Here is a 20,598-nt window from a genome sequence, read left to right as displayed (position 1 = left end):
CTTGAGGACTATGAGATTAGCAGGACCCTGGTAGTAAAGAAAACATCACATTAAGAGTTTAATCATAAATAATTTGGTTCTACATCATTTCCAAGAAGTCAAATTCTCCTAGGTAAGCCAGTAATTTTGAAGAAAAACACCTCATCAGTTCTTCTCTAACTTCACCTAGTGACAATCTAATGAAACAAGAGAGACTCATTCCATAAACTTCCCTGAGTGTGGGGGTTTTTTTGGTACACATTCATGCGCACACATGAGTCTCTGCATTCTTTTTTGAGGGAGCATTTTGTACTTTGCATACAACTACAAACATTTACTTGCTATTCTGCTCAATTGCCAACTTGATACAAGAAGTACAAATATTTGCCACCTAAGAACTGCTTTGGTCACCACAAAGCTGGCTCTTAACAAGGAGCTAAAGGCAAAATGAATAAACGTCAACAACCATGTTACATACTCCTTTGTCTCCCCAAGCCCCACATGTAGAAGCTTCATTTCTCAAGTTCTGAGGGAAACCAAACAAAAAATAATAAAAAGAAAAAGACAAGTGTGAACTTTAGTACTTAATAACATGAGAAAGACTCATATTTCATTTTTGCTGGCTGTAGAACAGAAGACAAGGGCCACTTTTATATCTGAAAAAATAAAATCTAAGGGTGAAGTTTCCCCATAAAGCCAAATCCTATGACAGATGACTGTTCAATGACTACTACTTAAGTCAGACTTGCCAACTAATTTAATCACAGCAATTATCCACTCATAATTCTAGTTAGACTGCTTGACCTTATTTGCCTGATCCAAAAACTGATTACAATTCCTGGGATTATCGAGTCTGCTGCAGTCTACGCTCCCTCCCCCAGTCCAGAGGGACTAGACTACCTAAACATAGGCTCATATTCTCGGAAAAGCCAAGGTCTTAAGGTAAGATGTCAGAATTTATAGACATGACTAATTCTCTAAACCCATACTGACCTCGTATTAGGTGCCAAGCCTCTTGGTGCCATTGAACACAGACAAGGGATTGCCATAATGCTCACATTCAGGAAGTGACCCTGAATTTTCTGCCATTGATCCTTGCTACCTAAATATAACACAGTAATTCTATATTACTCCATTTAATCAGCCATGGTTCACTTTTAAGAAATCCTAAAAGCAGAAACTCACCTTTTTTCGTTCTCTCTTTCTTCTTTCTAAAAGGGTGGAAACATGTAGGTAAAAAAATTAAAGTCATTTGCACATTTAAGCAACACGTACTTTATAAAAAAAGTAACATATTAGTGGAACTGAACAAATAGATAATACTAAGTGGAAGACTGCCCTGTAACAAAATCCTCTACAACAGTCTACAGGAAATACTTTACAATATGTACATGCTTGCAGTTGTCAAAATAAATATTTTTTTTAAGATTATATCACCTGTTGTTTAAATCTGAACAAAGTAAAGGATCCATACAATTTCATTCTTCAAAGACACATTTTTGTAGTTTTGGAATTTCTAGAGTCAGTTTTACTTACCTGTCCTCATGAGAGTCTTCCTGCAGAATTTGTAGAGGGAGAAATGATAATTCACATTCCTCTGGCCTAGAAAAGTATTGACATTTACTATGATGTGTACAAATATTCTGACTATTAGACAGACTTTTACCAAAGTTAAGATGATTTTAAGGAGATTCTGAATGTACAGAATATATCTCCTCTTGAACTCGTAAGAGGGATACACATCCCATCTGAGTTAAATTTGTCCGCAATTAAGATGAACTACTGCTCTATCAGATTCATTATTTCACTTTCCTCAAGAAAATGAGAAATACTAGAAAAACATAACATCTCTTGGCATACTTGAGATCTGCCAGTGTTTTGACGAAAGCAAAGTCCTTCCTCTGACCGGAGGGCATCCAGCGGTGCTTCTCGGCCACAGCCAAAGTCCTTGCGCCAAACCCAAACATGGCTGAGAACCCAAAGCGCAGCAGCTTGCTCGGAGTGCTGAAAGTGCACACATCCACTGCTTGAATGTGTCCTAAAATTTCATAGATAGAGAACAGAAAAAAAAAAAAAAAAAAATAACATCTATGTTTCAAATGACACGCAACTTACCATTTTTTTAATCTGCTTTAGCTGGGGGAAGAAACTCCTCCAGATTTTTCCCTCTCTAGGAAATCAAGCTTTACTAATCAAAACCAGACTCAATCTAGATAAAATTAAGCCTCTATCAAAAGCAGTCATTTCAGATGCTTGAAAATGTTAAAGTTATGGTAAAACACTCAGCTATTTCATAAGGCTGCAAGGGATCTGACTCTTAATTCTGTGCACATTTTCAACTAGAATCAAGGAAAATGTAATATCACTAATATTTGCATAAATCTCAGCAACCATTTCACCAAATATATGTAATGACTGCACACTGTACTGGAGGATATATGGGAACTCTTAAATATAGGTTTTAAATATATTCATGTTTACAGTTATAAAATACAAACATATAATTCTGTTCAAGATGGGATATATCCACTTTTTCTTTAATAAGACCCCAGGCATCTTCCATTGGATTCAGTGTCTCTGATTTTCAAAGAAAGACAGGTTTAGATTCTGCCTGTAAAGGGTTTTGTATTACAACTTGAGAAATAGAGCAGAAGCTCTTCCACTGCAGACTGCAAGAGAAGAGATACTCAAGAGGGACCTTACTCTTTTTACTCTTTTTACTCTTTTTTTAATTTTAAAAAAGTTCTAAAGAAAGACTATTTTGAGAATAAAATTAACATTGCCTGACAAAGCATTTGCTGTTTCCTAAGACCCAAAACTAAGGTTTGCACTAGCAACTACTGTTCCCTTTCAGCATAATTACATTTTCACATTCAAAACCCATTTATTGTGCAGACCCAGTGACAAATGATACAGTTTTTTTCTCCAAATAAATCTTTCTCATAGAAACGGTTAGTATTTAAAAGAAATGCACCTGGAGCTAAAATCAGGATAGAATCACTTGGGTTTAAAAGCCTTACAATATAGGTTACAGTGACACAGCAAAATGGTGTCTTTACTGAACAACTAGTTATGAAAAACTTCTACACACTCCTTTATTATTTAAAACCTGGTAGTGAATGTAAAAATATTTACCCATCACAATGTGCAATGTTGCTGTCACTGCATGTTTAATACCATAGAGTGTATGGGCCAAAATATTTGTAGTACCTGTAAAAGTGAATAAAACCTGCTGTAAAAACATGAGAGATACAGAATAACAAGAACAGCATTTTTAATTGCTGCATTTTCAAAAAAATAAAGCCTGCCCATAAATTGTCTTGTTAACAGCAGAAATGCTGAATAGTTTTAAATTACAGCCTTTAAAACTTTCAGAGGTCTATAAAATCTTCTCTGCAAATTCATTCATAAGTGCCATAAAAAACAAAGCAGGGGGAGGAACAAGCTTTTCAAAATATTGCCTGTTTGGGTTTTTTAAATCATCTCCTTAATAATCACCTCTTATATACCCAAGTGCTATACTAAGGAACTAGAAGGCAGATTGTCTAATAAGATGTATTTGGGGAGTATTTTTAGGTTGGTAAAATAATACCTGGACAGTGTAAAACTGTACAATTTCCAAGCCAAATGATATTTTATCTAGTCAAAGATAGCTGCTGTGCTTCTTGCAGGCTACATTTTAGATTCTTAGAAGGAATAGTGAATGACATTAACTACTGCACATCAGCTTCACAAATTAGAACTCAATGACTGAAAAGCAAGGAAGGTAGAATGTGGCATATGACAAAGAGGTGACTTGCATTGAGTGCACCAAAAGGGATCCATCTCACTTTTATTTGTCACTGCCTGGGCACTGCCAGTCGTTCTACTGAGAGGAGATTTTGGAACAAGGGAGTGAGTATATCAGATGGCAAATAGAAGAAAAAGTCAAAACCCAGCAATGTAGGCACAGAGTGGAAAGAGAGAGTGGAAGATCAGCTGTCAGGCTGTAAAAGAAAGAAGAAAAGTTCTAAAGGCCCATGACTGTTGGTGATTGGTATGTCAAGGCACTTTACCTGGGTAGGAAACATGAAGATATATATGTAAATTTTGCCCTTCTGCTTTAATGCCTAGGACATAAAATACTGTGCATCAGCTGACTTTTTACTATAAATTTAATTTTAAAATCATGAAGAAAGAGTAGGTAGCTGTGTCTTTCATAAATGGAAACAGTTTAAAAAGAAATTCAAATTGATTTTTCTCATTTCTGGCATTACTTAGCCAAGCAACAGAGCAAAAGAATTTACTCTGGAAAAATAAAGGCCTGCCTCCAAACAGGCAGAATATTGACTTCTTCATATCACTGATTAAGGGATGTATAATTCAATAACAGTTCAATTAAAAGAACAAAAATTACAAAAGAACAGTATAGAACCTAACATTCCCATATAAAATGAGCTCACATATATTTTTCAATTTATTTTCTTGTTTGAGTTATTTAATAAGCTCCAGCAGCAATAGACAATATTGGATATTAAATTTACCCTAAGTTTTATGGAAGAATTACTTGTTTTTCTAAAGTAGGGGAAAGAAGAGAGGAAAGGGAAAGACTATCATATGTCAAACAACAGGCACTCAATATTTAAATAAGCACTTTCAAAGCATCATGTACCAGATTGAAAAAAAATTTTTATCCTCAAATTCTACTTTGATGTCATGCAAAGTGTGGAAAAAAATACTGAATTTGCAAAGACTGATGTATATAATTACAAAGCTCTAAAGGCATCATGCTAATCTTATTCAGGATATATCTTTGATTTTTTCAATAATTTCTCTAAATAAGAAATAGTAGTGTAACTGGGAATCTCACAGATCACTTGTTAAGTCCTTAGAGCATCTTAGCCTCTAAAAGTAATTCAGATCTTCATGAAAGCTGCCATAACATCAGAGAGAGGAACTCTGGGTTCCTGCTATATGAAATAAGGTACATCTTTAAGATAACAGATACCCAAAAACTACAAAACCCCCTGCATTTGACCTAAAAAGCCATTCTTCACAGAATACTACAAGTATATGTCCAACACTATTCCATGTTGGAATAACTTCAGGGATTTAACTTCCAGATCCAGCAGTTTCTGCTTTGCCAGTGAAGGTAGCTAAAGATGTAACTCAAAAATACTCAAATATTTCCTTCAATCAGAACAATACAGCTCTTATCAACTGTTATGGGCATGTCTCCAAAACAAAGGAAATCACACATACGAGCAGCAGATCGTTACACGTCAGGCAAACCATGATTACTTCCTGTATGTCAAAATAGGGCAGCTGCTATTCTAAAAAACATATTTCACTTCTCACTGATGATCAAGCTAATAAAAGAGCACAAGGTTGAATATAATTCGGAAGATCAAGCTTGGTATGAGTTTAAGCTGCAATCCTGATTTAAGAGTAATTTATCAATGCAGATGGCAGCAAGATACCAAATGAACACAGCTGAAGTTGGTACCAATCTTCAAACTGACTTTAATGAGACTTAAATCTCATTCCTACTAAACAGGATAGGCACAAGTAATTGCATCCTTCTCTTAAATCTTTGGAGCTCATTAACATTTGCAGAAGTAAACAAGGCAAAATCCCACCCTTTCAGGACTCCCAGGGAGATAAAGCAAGTTCTGTGTTCAAAAACCAAAGTATCACATCCACCCTTTCCCAAGTTGAAGAACTAGACCAAGCAGTTTTGTGGGAGCAAGCACCATCCTATTCTCTAAAAACTCCACTTAGTACATGCCTACCAGCATTTCTGATCACAACAATGACTATGTGCCTCATTAACTAAGTCCTATACAAGCAGGATGCCAGACAAGATAACCCAAACCAACACAAACAAGCAAACACAAAACATGCAGCCTATAAACAAAGCAGCAATGATAAAAGTTATACAAAAATAATGATACAAGTCTTTCTGACTTAAATGGTGATTCAATAATGGTTTTAATGGCATTATTCATACTCCCAAGCAATCTCCCCAGTGCAAGCTCAAGATATTATTTACCAATAACAACTGTTCCCCTGAACCCTATCATTACTTCAGAGACTAAAAACCTTTGATGACCATGACTTGCACTGCTCACACATTAGTAAGTCACTAAGACTTACTTAGTAAGTAATTTTTAGTTCTCATTTTAGCTACTCAATTTAATGTGAAAAGGTTTCATCCATACACTTCCAGCATCTCTATCATCAGCATTTTTTTACAGAAACAAAGAAGATTTTATTACTCTAACAATGTAATTCTGTTCAAAATATCAACCAACTTTCCTGACATTACAAACAACTTCCTACTACCTCTTCCCACCAAAAGTGCAAAAGCATCTCAGAGTATCTGCAGGTCATGTAAAGCATGACTGATGAAGGTACCAAAGAGAAATTGTAGAGAAAAAAATTGTCCTTGGAAGTGCAAGCACTTCTGCAGTACAATTAACTTAATTAACCAGACAACATGAATATTCATAAGGCTGTTAATGTCTCCCCCATCCAAACAGATAAATGTGATGTAATGACTTCCTAGTCAAGCATAGCTAAAATTCTGATGAAAACTGCACCAACATTTTGGTTCTTTGCCTGAAATATCACAGAAATTAACAGTCCCTCAGTAATATTTTATTTTCTGAATTAACTGGGAATCATGGATTTATTTAAACAAACCTCTTTGGACCAAGAGGTTCACAGGCATCAGATATAGATTGTCTCTTGTTCTGTAACAACTGGATGGCTTTTTTAATGTCCTTCCACAGTTCCCCCTCCCCTTTCTCTGTTTCCCCCTCCGTACAGTTTCTTAGCAGTAGTTCCCATAGCAACAAACACTCTTGCTAATGGCCAGCAGTACAACTGCAGGCTTCCCCACATCTCATCCATTTGATCTGGACCACAATAAGGCAGCTCAGAAGAGTATTTCAGTAAAAATATACTCCCCTCTGGACCTCTCTCTTCAGGAGGTAAATTGTTTCAAGAGCATCTCCTTCCCATCAAGATGACTGAAAGTTCAAAATGCTGTCTTAAGTACTTATCACAGAGGCTAAACCAGATTTTAAGCCACCCACATAATACTGTCCTGTAATTCAGTTGTTGTTTCTGCTTGGCTGGAAAATCCTAATAATTTTGTACAATGGATTTCCGGTGGGGGAAAAAGAATTAACTGGCCAGAGTTACATCCTCATAAGAACAAGTATCATATTTATGTCTTTCCTAACTGACTACCTATGGCCTATCAGGAATATGGAAATCAAACAAACAGCAGATTACTTTTAAGAACCTATTAGAAGTTTCTCACAATATCATTTTATAAACTGTTCTGATCCTCTTTTACAAAATCTATGCCATTCTGTGTAAGAAACCATACAGAATTCCTTTGGGTTTACAAGTCCTTTCTGACCATGACATATTTGCCTTAAACTGAGGAGAGTAAACAGCAATGATGAGGCACAGTGACCTACACACAACATGGAGTCAGGGGCTGCACAGATTCTGTTTCAGCACCATCCAGATATCCAGAGTAACTGAGCTGCTAAGTGATGGCCCAACTTGTGTACTCAAATTTATCACCTTCATGTCTTTGACATTGCTGTCTCTTTTACCAAGGGTTTTAACATGAGAAAAAGCTAACGTAATCTTGCTCCTTTACAAGTAACTAATGCTTCTTTTATATGTGCAAACCAAATCAAAGCACTTAAAAATCTGCTTGCTCAGTTCAAAGTGACATGCTCCTTTTTTTTGTAGAAAACTAGGAACAGTGATTTGCTGTTTTACGAGTGATTGGCTGTAGGATTTTTTTCCTTACCAGTTACTATGTCAAATAGTCTTAGCAAACATCCACACCAGAAAGCAGTGTTTGTGCAAAAATACCTCTCTTCTTTTCAAGGGAAGTGATTCATATTCTAGTCCAGAATCAATCCTGACTCTACTGATTCGTGCTGGTTTTAGCCAGGGTAGTTAAATTTCTTCCCAGTGGCTACTGTGGGGCTGTGTTTTGGATTTGTGCTGAACATAGGGTTGATAACATGAGATATTTTTGTTATTTCTGAGCAGAGCTTACACAGCCAAGGCCTTTTTTCTTTTTGTATTGCCATGCTGGTGAAGAAGTTGGGGCTGCATGGGAGGGTGGGAGGAGACACAGGCAGAACAGGTGAGCCCAAATGACCAAAGGGATATTCCAGACCATATGACACCATGCTCAGTATATAAAATGGGGCAAAGGTGGGACATTTGACGTGATGGCATTTGTCTTCCCAAGCCACTGTTACGTGTGGTGGGGGCCCTGCTGTCCTGGAGATGGCTGAACACCTGTCTGCCCATGGGAAGCAGGGAATGAATTCCTTGTTTTGTTTTGCTGGTGCACACAGCTTTTGATTTTTTAATGAAACTGTCCTTACCTCAACCCAAGAGTTTTCCAGCTTTTACCTTTCTGATTCTCTCACCGGTCCCACTGGTGGGGCAGTGAGAAAACTGCTGTGTGGGGCTGGGCTGCTGGCTGGAGTTAAACCACAACAGCTCTTGCTAAAGCCTTCCTGCTGGGCAAAGCTACACTCCAAGGAGGGCAAATACAAAAACAGAGGAGAAGAGACACACAACCCTCCACAAAACAAACAAAACCACACCACAAAATACAAGTCAATAAAAGAGCAAGATGACTTTTTAAGAGAGACAGATTTTCATGTCTGTAAAACTACAGAAGAGAGCAAGTAGGTTTTTGTGCTCTTTTTTTTTTTTTTTTACTTTAATATAAAGCACACAATGTATTTTTGGGACACTATTTTAAAATAGACTCTAAGCATGAATCCAACTGAGAATTCTGCCAAGAAAACTGGAGATGCAAGAAAGGAAAATCTAGAAAACAAAGTTTTCATTTGGTATAATTTCTGTCAGGAAATAAGGATGAAACTTGATCTTGTATGGATCAGCTGAAAATTATTTTATTCTTTCTCAGCTTCTTCCTTCAGGCAAAGAGCTCATCTGTGCCATTACTATAAATGATCATTACAATTTAAAAGCAAGTCATTTGTAATCAATATAAATCACTAATTTAGGACATTTATTCAATAGCTCCCTTATACAACTGAAGCATCAAGAACTGCCTTTTGTAGCCAAAACTGTGAAACATGCCAGAGGGACTTAAAACAGATGACTAACAAAATTTAACAGTACCTTTCATTCTCACCTGCTGGTATTACTCCAAGAGGAACTGGTGCTCTGACAGGCTTTGATACATAGTCTGTGTCTTTCCCAGCATCTATCTGGGCTCTGAGTAGTAGCCCATGAGCAACTTCACTGACAGATCCATCTCCACCAACACAAACTACCCTATTAAAAAACAAAAATGCCAAACAGTTTAAAACAAACTCTTTCATAGCTGAACAAACAGATGAAAGGCAGCGACCTCACACCATATACATAATGAGATTTCAAAAAGCTAAACAACATTCTTTCTTTAGCAACAAGCTTGGGCTTCCCTGTCAGATCAGTAAATGTTACCTGAAGGCTCTTTAAGCATTCTTATTTCTGCTTACTGTCTGAGTAGGAGCAAACAAACTTACAAACATACTGTTTTACTTACCTTGTCACACATCATGCATATTAACTGATTAGATGGAAGAACCAAACACATGTTTAAGTGCCTCAGTGAAAAGCTCTTTACATCTTTCAATGCTGACCCATACAAACATTCCAATGCCTTTTAATTGCCCTTATAATAACTCACCAAATATTACAATAAAATAAAAAAACACTTGAAAACAGCTATTTTCATACACTATGCAGGCAGTTGAGGGATTTAGCAAGATATAAAATCCTAGTGCCAGCAATCCTTTGCACAAAGGTACTTAATCACTGCCTCTGGAGCACATAATTAAACTCCCACCTGCTGTGGCAATAGAGAGGAATGCATTTGTCTGTAAAAGCTCTGTTACAGCAAACCTTTTTCTTTTTTTTTTTTTTCCTTGTTTTTGTTTATTTAAGTACATATTACAGTGATTCTCCAAATTGGTAAACATATTTTAATGATGAGAAGAGTAATGATACATTCCAAGCATTTATGACAGAAAGGTTGTAGTTACTTTGGGAGGAATTCACCTGAATTATATTCTTTTCATATATATGTATGAATGCATAGTTGTGAGACTATGTCCAATCATTCAATCAGGTAAAACTGGTCAGATCTCTGTAACAAAATACTCATTACGTTAATAATGTTATCAAATGTTTAAATTCAGTTGCCTTATCTCCTTTAACATTTTTTTCTTCAGTTTCTATTATTATTTCCAAGCTGATTTTTAATCTCTAATTTTTTAGGAATGTTTCCTCCATCTAGCTAAACATGCCACATTAAATAAAAAAATACAATATCTAGTTTGATGAATAGAATACAAAAGTTTGAAGCACATCTTCTTTCAGCTTACAGTCAGGAGTTTTGCCTTTCTTTTGACTCATTTTTTGTTTATTCCCACGCTTAAAATTCTCTGTCACAGTAGCAAAACCAGTTAATCTTTGAAGTCTGAAAAACTGTATACCCAGAAGGACTTGTGTGGATTGTCTTCTGGCTATTAAAACTTTTGAAAACAGATATATTTTCCTCTGATTTTGGAGTGCTGTGTAGATAGAGTCCAATAAATAACATGAAAATGCTGCTAATTTTGATTTTTATTATTTTAGCATTAATCATCAAGAGTTGCCTTTTAGGCTGGAAATAGAGAGACCATCAGGCACCTGGGATTCCAACGCTCATCAGTGAGAACTTGCAATGCATAAGGAGTAGAAAGTCTTGAGCAAACACATTTTACTTAGACCTTGAAGAAGGCTTCTGAGAGAAAGAAACATCCATTTAACTATCAGATGCAACTTTCTTAATCAACTATTCACTTAGGACTGACTAACCTGAGCTACTCTAAATATCCTTGATACTTCAGACTCCTGAGTAGAGAAGAAATATATGCACAGGCATATGTTCTTCACATACAATATGAAGCAATATATGTTCATATGTTCTTCTTCTGTCTCTGCACAAATAGGAAAACCCAGCTGAGACAGCAGCATCACAAATGCAGTTCTCTCTATTTGTCACCAAAGCTAAGCAACAAGTTGGGGGGAAAAACCAAATTGACAAAGTACCTCAATTTTCAGTGTCCCTAAAAAAAAAAAAAGTGGACAGCAAAAAAGGTGGTGTGCATAAGACATGTACCTGTGGTATTTCAAAACAGATTAGTAACTGGGGAAATCAGAGAAATTATAAATATAAACAGCTTTGACTAAGAATTAACATATAGGAGTGCTGCTTTCAGAAAGCACCAAGATACAAACTTTCAGTTTACTACTGCAAATCACAAGCTTCAGTTTATTTCACATGCTGTTAACATGAGAGGAACCATAACTCTCCTAGAGAGAAAATCAAGCCCAGAAATTACACATTGCTGTATCGTTTACATACTGCAATGAATAAGAAAAGTCACATTGTCTTGCCATTTCTACATTTATGTGTTGCTAAAAAAAAAAATGGATAGCAAAAATGGTAAAGCATTAAAGACACATGTGTATGGTCTTTCAAAAGGGTTATATTCTTCTAGCTTAGATCTGGCTACTGGAGAAAGCCTTACAGCAGAAGTTCTCAGTGTCTACCCAGAGATCAAAGATGAAACAATTCAAATACGACTCAGTGTAGAAGATTTTTGTGAAAGAAGATGAAATCCAGGCTTTTTCTTCTTTATCTTTGTATTCTTACCAATACAGAGACTGAAACCCTTATGAAGCATATTTCAGAAAGCTTTACATTTATTTGCCATTGTTTATGAATCCAAGATACATTTCTATTGTCGGTAATTAATAAATAGCAAAGTATTTAATGAGAACTGAATTTCCCAGGTTTCATATACGTAAGAAGCAGAGTAACTCATGAAATGCCCACTAGCATAATTTTGATTGGAATACAAATAGAAAATAACATGATGAGGTTCACTAACATTCATAGTGAACCAACTTACCCATCAAATGCCTGCAGTTCACACTCTTTAAGTACTGAGAGAGCATGTCCTTCATATTCAGTTACTGTGGAAAACATCAATTATCAGCAGATTAGATAATTTTAAGTTGTTTTGTCCATCCAACATAAAGGAACACAGAGTAATTAAATTCAGATTATTTTTTAAGTCATTAATGCATTAAAAGTATGAGAAGTTATATTTTACAGTTATGTTAGCTAAAAGGCCAAACATTGAATTTCAGCTGCTATCAGATACGTCGGTATTTCAGGCATTTAAATTCAGATAATTCAAGAAGATGTTTGTTGCATCAAAATGCAAGTTTTAGCACTGACACAGTTGGTAAACTTCAGGAAAATAAGCATATCCTCAGTTAAGATTGAATTACTTCAGGATCAATCAAATTTAATTGCCTTTGTGTTAGGATATGCAAATTGCTAAATCAAAAATAAGAGGAGTTAAACACAGAAGTATGAAATCAAGCCAAATACCAGTGACAACAGCATATAACACACAGAGGAAGGTGGCACAAGTATACACCAGAGTTCATAGCCTCTGGAGGAAATGAATCTGTCACTCCACATTGATGTCTCTGTGTTTGCTGATACCCTATATAGTACAGTAAATGCCAGTGAAGACAGGATAAACTGGCATACTACAGATGGCACGAAGCATCATAACTACATTTAGCATTTTCTAGGGCAGCTTTGCCAGAAGAGACAGCCCAGCTGCAGCCACCCATCAAAGATTTTTGCTGACTGACATGACACTTGCAGATGGATTTTTTGTGTAAGAATGTGCATCATTATATGCAAAATTACATTAATCTTTCATGCTTGTCTGTCCCTGGTGCTCACATAGTTCAAGGCTTTTCTCCAGTGTTCCTAAACATTGCTAAAATTATTAGTCTTGGTGTCTAAAACAATCATTCCATAGCTGTACCTGTTCCAACAGTATTTCTACAGACTATTCAAAGGCTGTTTACAAGAACTGAAAACACCCCTATCTCCTCCTATATATACACACACAAGGATGCGTGTGGATTTAGTGAGTGTATATATCTTTTCTCCTAAAAAATAAGAAGGAAAAACAAAATCAAAACAAAAGTGATACAATTTTTACACTTGACACTAAAAAATTGTTTATATTGCCTATAATTTCAAAATCCCCAAATTAGTATCAGCAACGTTCTAGTGCTTGGTGCTCTGAAAATTCTTAATTAAAAAACTAGAGTTGTTTTGATTATAGAGAAGGCAGAGGTTTATCATTTTGCTGCAGAAACACCTACCACTACAATAACTTTTGGGAATTATTTACAGAATTCACTTCCATGCAGGGCACCTCTAGAACATCAAAGCACATTATTTAAGTTACCATATTCAGCTTTGCATTACCAATGGGAACCATGTTTTTATCAATTTCTGTAGACTGTGTGAAAAGTGATCAATAAATTGTGCATCATGCAAAAATGCAGAAAGGTTCAAATATCTTACCATTGCTTAGCTGTGAAAGAAACTCTTCCCATGAAAACACAGAGTTGGTTACCAGGTTACATGCCTTTTTAAATGAACACGATGACATTTAGAAAGTTATGAGTACAGTCTAATTAAAATGGAACAGTAAATAAGATTTATTTTGTAACAGAAAATATGCTCAGTGCTTTCCTAATGTAAGTTATGCTTACTGTTACAGAATTAATTCACTCAAAGAACAAGGACATGAAAATAAAGAGGGCTCATGTCTACAGAGAAATCAATAAAGGCAGTAAAAATGACTAATGTTAGACAGATTGAGAGCAAATCCATCCTCTTTACATCTAATAGCTGAAGTTTAGAAATTATGTAGAAGAACTACTCAAGGCATAAGACTGGGGAATTCCAAGAAATTTAAAATTTGATGAGACAGTAACAGAGGATCTATTTTGAAACATCATGACAAAAAGGCAGTGAAAAAATGAGGTTTTCAGGAAAATCTCTGTGAGGACATACAGAGAATCATTCAAGTAGGAAAAAAAACCTAGAAAAATCCAACACAGACATAAAAAGACCATGTCTAAAAAGTTTTCTGCAGGCTTGAAAACCTCCAGAGGGGCATGTATAAATAATTTTGATAGCAGGAAAAAAAGCTAAGTGTTTGAATATTTGGCACTGTTCCAATTCGGGGGAAAAACAAACAAACAAAAAGTCCTTCTACTCAATGTATTTTGGTAGCTGGATAAAGCTTCTTTCATTGTTTGAGAAGGATCTAGATCTCATATTTGTCAAAATTATTATCACAAAAATATTATTTACTTTTTACCATAATGAATAATTTAGAAAGACTTTCTTTTTCAATAATATTTTGTTCAAGTGTTAGATAACAGCATTCTGAAGGAAAGACACCAAAGGTGCACCTCATTTGAACAGAGTCACACATACTCCAAAAGCACTTTAACATCCCCTTCACACAGCAAACAAGAACCAAGGGCTTGGCCTCTACACACAGAAAAAGCAATGTACAATTAGTTCAACACTTTGAAACAGGGGATGCTTTCATGTGACATCTAAACATCCTGGCACTCATGTCACAGACTGAAATCACTGGGACTGTAACAGTTAATGAAAACAGCTTTTCTTCATCCAGCATCAACACCAGTTATCTGTTGGTATTTACCACATGGTAAGTTTAAACCAATGCTATTTGTCCAACTCTCAAATACTTCTTCCCTTCGTGGTTCTGCCCTAAACAGGTGTTTGGGAAGGCTGTTATTTTTGCCTAAATGTCCAGGTTTTAAGTGTGTATGAGACAAGCTTGGATTCTGTCGGGGTTTCCTTTATTTATTTTTCTTTAAATATCTGTAAGGTTTTTCAAGGTACTAATGTATTTCTAAAATACTAGCTCCAATTACCACAATTTGCCAGTACCTGCAGGTATCTCAACAGTGTAGTGAGCTTTTGCAGAAATCAATTTTTGGAAGAGTCACTGTTCTTATCCTAGCAGCCATATCCCAGCTGCAGCACAAACAATTGCCCAGTTCTTAAAAGAGGCCAGATTTTAACTATTGTTTCACCTTAGCTACAGTTAAAAGTACTGCTTCAGTTTAAATTTGCTAATTGACACTTTCTAGTGCTCTAAGCACTTCAGAGATTTGTCATGCTTTACTGCATGTAACAAAAACAACTCAAAAACCCTGCCAAAGCACAATCCACTCCATATTACCTTTGCTTATTTTTACTGAAATTATTAAAGTGTAGCACACAAAGCCATTTGGGAAAAAAAAAAAAAAAAGAAAGAGAACTCTTCAAAATTTTAAAATAATTAGAAAAAGTAAATATTACTTCACCACTCACTTATTTACATACATGTCTCTAGATTGCTATATGTCTTTAGGTAGGAGAGACTATTTCCTCTCCAAACTTCTAAACACATAAGAGTTTACTCCAAGAGGAACTATAATGAAGAATAAGATCTGGAAAGCCTGATCAGAGAGGAAGCAACAGCTACCAGTGTGCTAGAATGGCTAAAGAACTCTGTCTTTCAGCACTCCACAGTCAGTCTTTGATGTTCTGAAGTGGTTTTAGTAATCTGCAAATTTTTTATTTTATAGGCACTAAAAACCACTTCAGAGGTTCAAATTTGCTACAAAATTTTTGTGCTCAACAAATTTTAACTTCATGTTCAATGAATTTTAAATATGTGTATGTGGAAAAGGCAAAATGTAAACTATCTTCAGTGCAAAAATTGTACAAAAGCCTTGACAATTTCAGTACCTAATACACCTCTGTATGCCACCAGTTATGTAAATATTGGCCAAGTTCCAAAACAGCAGGAACAGCAAGATGCACACTCCAACTGCACAAAATCCAAAACAATTATGGGAGGAAAAAACCCAGCTCAATTTACTTCAACTAAAGCACTTTGTTTTATTAGAATAGGGTACCAGTGGACAGGAATTTTACTCAGCATTCACCACTACCCTCTGGGGGTTTTTTAAACATAATTCTTAAATATTTAGTTCTCTACCAGCATTGAAAACTGCAATGTAGTTTTGTCATTTTGCCTGTAGGAGGAGTGTTAGGCAGCTAATAAGCACAGCAGTAGTTCAACATTGCCAAAATAACCTTAATTAATGGACAGGCCATTAAACATTTTTCTGGCTCAACTCAGAAGTTTTATATTAAAATTTCAAAATCGAATAATTGAAAAATAAACTTAAACCAGTTTTTTATTCCACTAGTAAAAATTTTTGAAACCTCTACAAATTATATTCACAACTTGTATTAAAACTTTTTTTTTTTTAAATTGTGAACAAACAAAGCTAAGTTGAATTGACAATTGGCTAAGTTCAATATGACAGCATTATTAGTCTGTTCACACTATGACCTATGCCTTCGGGGTAGAAAAATATGTCTGTGAGAATTAAAATTTATATAAAGCTGCTCACATTCCTCTCAGTTTGGGGTAGTTAAGAAATTACTGCTACAGAATTCTAATACTGACAATCTTTTTCACATTTCTTCTAATGTGTCTTTAATCTTCAACTGATTTTACTTTAAATTGTGGCCTAAATAGTTAAAAAAAATACATGGATACAGGAAATAAAATTAGCAAGATAATTTTCATCTACCATTATTGCATTAGTATATTCTCATGGCTAAATCAGATTTTATCAGAATAATTTTTGGCCAACAACCTGAACTAGTTGTCATTTCATAAGAGATTTAAGGAATAACTGCAAGATGAGACCTCTTATAATTTGTTTAGGCTGAGACTGATAATTTTTCAAGTCAATTACAACAGACATAGGAAAAAGACTAGATTACTAGTATTGATTGCTAGAGGTGAAAAATACTGAATCAATAACAGAATTACTAAAGAACTTTTGGACCAAATAAAAATATATTGTGTTGTATTAACTAGAGTTCCAAATGCAGTGCTTGCAGTCAAAAGCAACCAGGATAAGCAGTAAATTTAAATTGTCTCACATGCTTAACTACTAATTTCACAAAGGATTAAGCTACACTTCTGAAGCAATTTACCTGTGACATCAGTTTTTATGTCAGCAAGTTTAAAAAGAGGTGCAACTTTTTCATAATAAATGTGAGTGGCTTCTCTTTTGTGGCTGCTTGGATTAACAAACACTTTCAAGGATTTAGGTCTGTTTTGAAAGCCTAAAAAGAAAAAAAAAATTAAGATTACACACAACCCAACTATTTTTACAGCTTAAATGGTTTTTTAATATCAGAACCATTACAATACTTTGACAGGATAAATAAATTACAGTCTAAAAAAAGTCTCAATTTCTTCTTGCATGTGCACTACTTATCTTTAAATTACAGTATTGACTAACTTTGTGTGTACAGCTAATAAACAGTTGTAGGAACCAGAAAAAAGTGCATAGGTCATAGCCTAGTTAAACCCTGATTCAGGAGCAGGGTGAGTGCAAAGTTTGGGCACCAAAAATAGAAAAGAAACCTAAATATAAAAATGTATCCTTGTTGGAATTTAATGTGACTCACTCCCAGCAGGCATACAAAAATAACGCCCAACAAAACTGACACCACAATCCAACATTTTTCTAAGAGTGCAAATCAAATGCTCCAAAGGAAATTTCTTCATTGTAAAAGAGCTCCAAAAATATAAAGAAATAGAAATTTGGCAGTATCATTTGGAAATCTGAGAATTATTGCTCATTTAGGTCTTTGGAGTAATGAACTCCAAGGAAACAACACTGAGAAATACTGCCATGCAAAGCTGAACCTTGTCTTGCACATTGATCCCATGAGGTAAATTTATTATTTGAAACATGGCATCTTGTTGAACATTCATACTAAACCAACATCACTTTTCAAATTCCCTTTTCTAGAATTCCTACAATTGCCATGGTTCAGTAAGGCTGCTTTGCTACAAGGAGCAAGCGGTAGTGTGCAATACTGCTCTTCTTTTGGTGCCTATTAAAGATATTTGATTTGAACAATTCTAAATTTTGGTTTAGTATTAGGGTAGACTATCACTTTCTTAGCCAAATAGAAGCTAGAATATCTGGCAAGTGTACTGCTTTCAACATTCAAGAATAAAATTGGTAGTAGCCCACAACTCCAAAAGGAGCCACGAATGAAAGCACATTTTCCTGCCCCATGAAGAATATGACTTCAATTTTTACAGCCACATGTACCTTGGGAGTGTCAGCAGGGACTTCCTGCAGCTCATTCACTTACTCTACCTCAACAATTGAACAGGAACAATTACTCAAAGAAATTATAGCCAAATACTATTTCAGCATTAAAGAGGAAAGTATTCCTTAAGATCAAAAGATAATTATAAAAGTCACGGAGATTATTTTTTTCATTTATTTAAATACATCAAAGAATCTTGAAAAGAAAACTAGCTCTTTCTCTAGTTTGTGTCAGAAACTGTAGAGGATTTCTTAAAGGCACTGAAGGAAATTATTGCATCAGTTTGCTGCAAAGTCCTCCAAAGTCCTCCGAAGTCATATACAAAAAAAAAGTATAACCATGTTTATGTCAAAATGTTACACAGAGTGCCAAGTCATTGCACAGTACATTAATCCTGGAGAATCCTGCATGTCTTCAGTAACAAACACCTGTATTCAAAAGCATCTCTTTCAAAAAGGAGAAAAAAGAAAATCAGGGACTTGGTGAGGACTGCGGATGTGTTGTAGGGAAGGGTTTCTGCAAACAAACTTGCTCTCCTTCTCTCCCCCTTCGCTCTCGGAACCAGTCTTACACGTGCTGAACTTAATATCCAGCACAATCAACAGAGGAGTGGGGATACAAACACCATAAAGTCACCCAGGACACTGTTCATGAGGACTCTGATCAGCTACAAGAATGGTGTGAGAAAGGCCTGAGGATGTTCAGTAAGACAAACCCTGAGCCCAGCAGCGGAGGCAGCAGAGCCTCAAGGACAAACCCCACCTCAGTGCTTTCCTTCAGCATCCCTGTGGGAGTGACAGCCACCGAGCCAGGCCTCCTGCAGTTGCAGGGACAGAGCCAAGGGACAACAGGAATATTCTAGTGTGAAAGTAAGAAACACACTCTTTACAATGATGGCAGGTAAGCCATGGGTGACATTGTCTATCCTTAGAGATCTTCAAAACTTATCTGGACGTGGCTCTTAGCAACCTGATCTTTATTAGAAGCTCACCTGCCCTGAGCAGGAAGCTAGAACAGATAATCTCCAGAGGTCCATTCCAACCTAAATTCTTCTTGATTCTCTGGAAACAGAAAGAAGCACTGCAGTGGAATTTCTTATAACAGGAATTACAACACAAATAAGGAAGACTTAACAAAAGCTCCCAAAAACTATTAATACCTATAAATAATCATCATAAAGACATTATAATAATGCCTTAATTGAAATCTACTAAATGGTATTGTTGCAGTCTTTTAGAAGTTATAAAAATATTAAGACCAAAAAAATAGTTTCTGTGACTTTATCATCTGCCTAAAGCATCAGTAAAAATTAAATGGAAAACTTATAAGAATAAGGACCCCTGCTTCAAAAGAGAAAAGATTTAACTAAATTCATAAATGTGCTGCCATGTTTCTTATCCTGTTCATAAAATAATGTAATCAGCTGGTCCTCCTAACACTCAATCCCCCAACACTCAGAGCTGAAAAACTGTAAAAACTGACTTTAGTCATGGATATCTGAGTATACCTTTGAAGTTATAAAAAAAAACCAAAAGCACCTCCCCAAACATACAAATATAAGAATATAATACACATAGCAGGGGAAAGAATAGAAAAGTAGAGTTTGTAGAAGGAGAAAGCAGATGAAGTGTCAAAAAATTCTAGCACCAGAAGTGCAAGTTACAGTTCTGCAAAACAGACATCAGGAGACAACTGAAGGGATAAAAGCAAACATCCTATCTCACTTCAACGTTTTTGCATATGACATGTAAGAATTTAACCCTAGGTGGCAATATAAAGTTTCAAAAGAAATGCTACATAGGCAAAAGAAAATAGACTTTTCAATTGGTGGGGGAAAAAATCCTAGATTTTTGAGGAAATGGTTGAATTTAATTTTTTAAAGAAAAATTAATTCATTTACCATTCTAAATCAGAAACTATATTTATGATTATGTATATTCGGCTATTGCTAAAAAGTATATCAGAGTTAACACATAAATCCTAGCAAGATTTTCAAGAACCAAACAATTTCACAGGATCAAAGTATTAAAATATTCTCTTTGTGATTATTTGAATATCAATTTACTTTTTTAGAGACATAAAATATTTCATTGATGGAAATATTTTTCACAAACAAGGCATTTGAGCAGAGATGGTACACTACTGAAGTGATTTTGTTTGTGCCATATAATTGCCAACTGGCATGAAAGGATGATCATGACAAAATGTATTACTTTATCATTCCTGGTGTGCACTGGGCACGTTAGAACACACCAAACAACTGAGCTTAATGAAAGCATATCCTGTAACAGCCAAAGATTAAACTTTCAAACAATATTATTGTGAAGCTTCTTTAAAGTGTTTTTTAAATAATAATCTTTTAATTGTCTTTAAACGACATCTATATGAATGAATCAATGTCATTGACTACTGTGTGCAACTGATCCCAGTCTGCCAGCCTTTTGGGGCTCTCCTAACTGGTA

General features: G+C 35.4%; 1 protein-coding gene across 2 annotated transcripts in view; it reads right to left on the bottom strand.

Moving 5' to 3' along the window:
* Positions 1–20,598, bottom strand: part of CERKL (CERK like autophagy regulator) — a gene marked incomplete at its 5' end in the record, with an annotated part of 52,330 nt that overhangs the window by 7,051 nt on the left and 24,681 nt on the right. For both annotated transcript variants that reach the window (XM_083865079.1, XM_083865080.1), the window contains 8 exons: positions 973–1,081; positions 1,165–1,190; positions 1,516–1,581; positions 1,840–2,017; positions 3,115–3,189; positions 9,173–9,315; positions 11,985–12,048; positions 17,000–17,131. In XM_083865079.1, coding sequence (XP_083721205.1) covers positions 973–1,081; positions 1,165–1,190; positions 1,516–1,581; positions 1,840–2,017; positions 3,115–3,189; positions 9,173–9,315; positions 11,985–12,048; positions 17,000–17,131 — 793 coding nt within the window. The remainder of the gene's footprint in view (positions 1–972; positions 1,082–1,164; positions 1,191–1,515; positions 1,582–1,839; positions 2,018–3,114; positions 3,190–9,172; positions 9,316–11,984; positions 12,049–16,999; positions 17,132–20,598) is intronic.

Source organism: Zosterops lateralis (assembly GCF_965231275.1).
Source record: "Zosterops lateralis genome assembly, chromosome: 7".
In the NCBI taxonomy this organism is placed as follows: domain Eukaryota; kingdom Metazoa; phylum Chordata; class Aves; order Passeriformes; family Zosteropidae; genus Zosterops; species Zosterops lateralis.
Note: the sequence above shows the minus strand (reverse complement) of the source record. Positions and strands in the feature narration are given on the sequence as shown.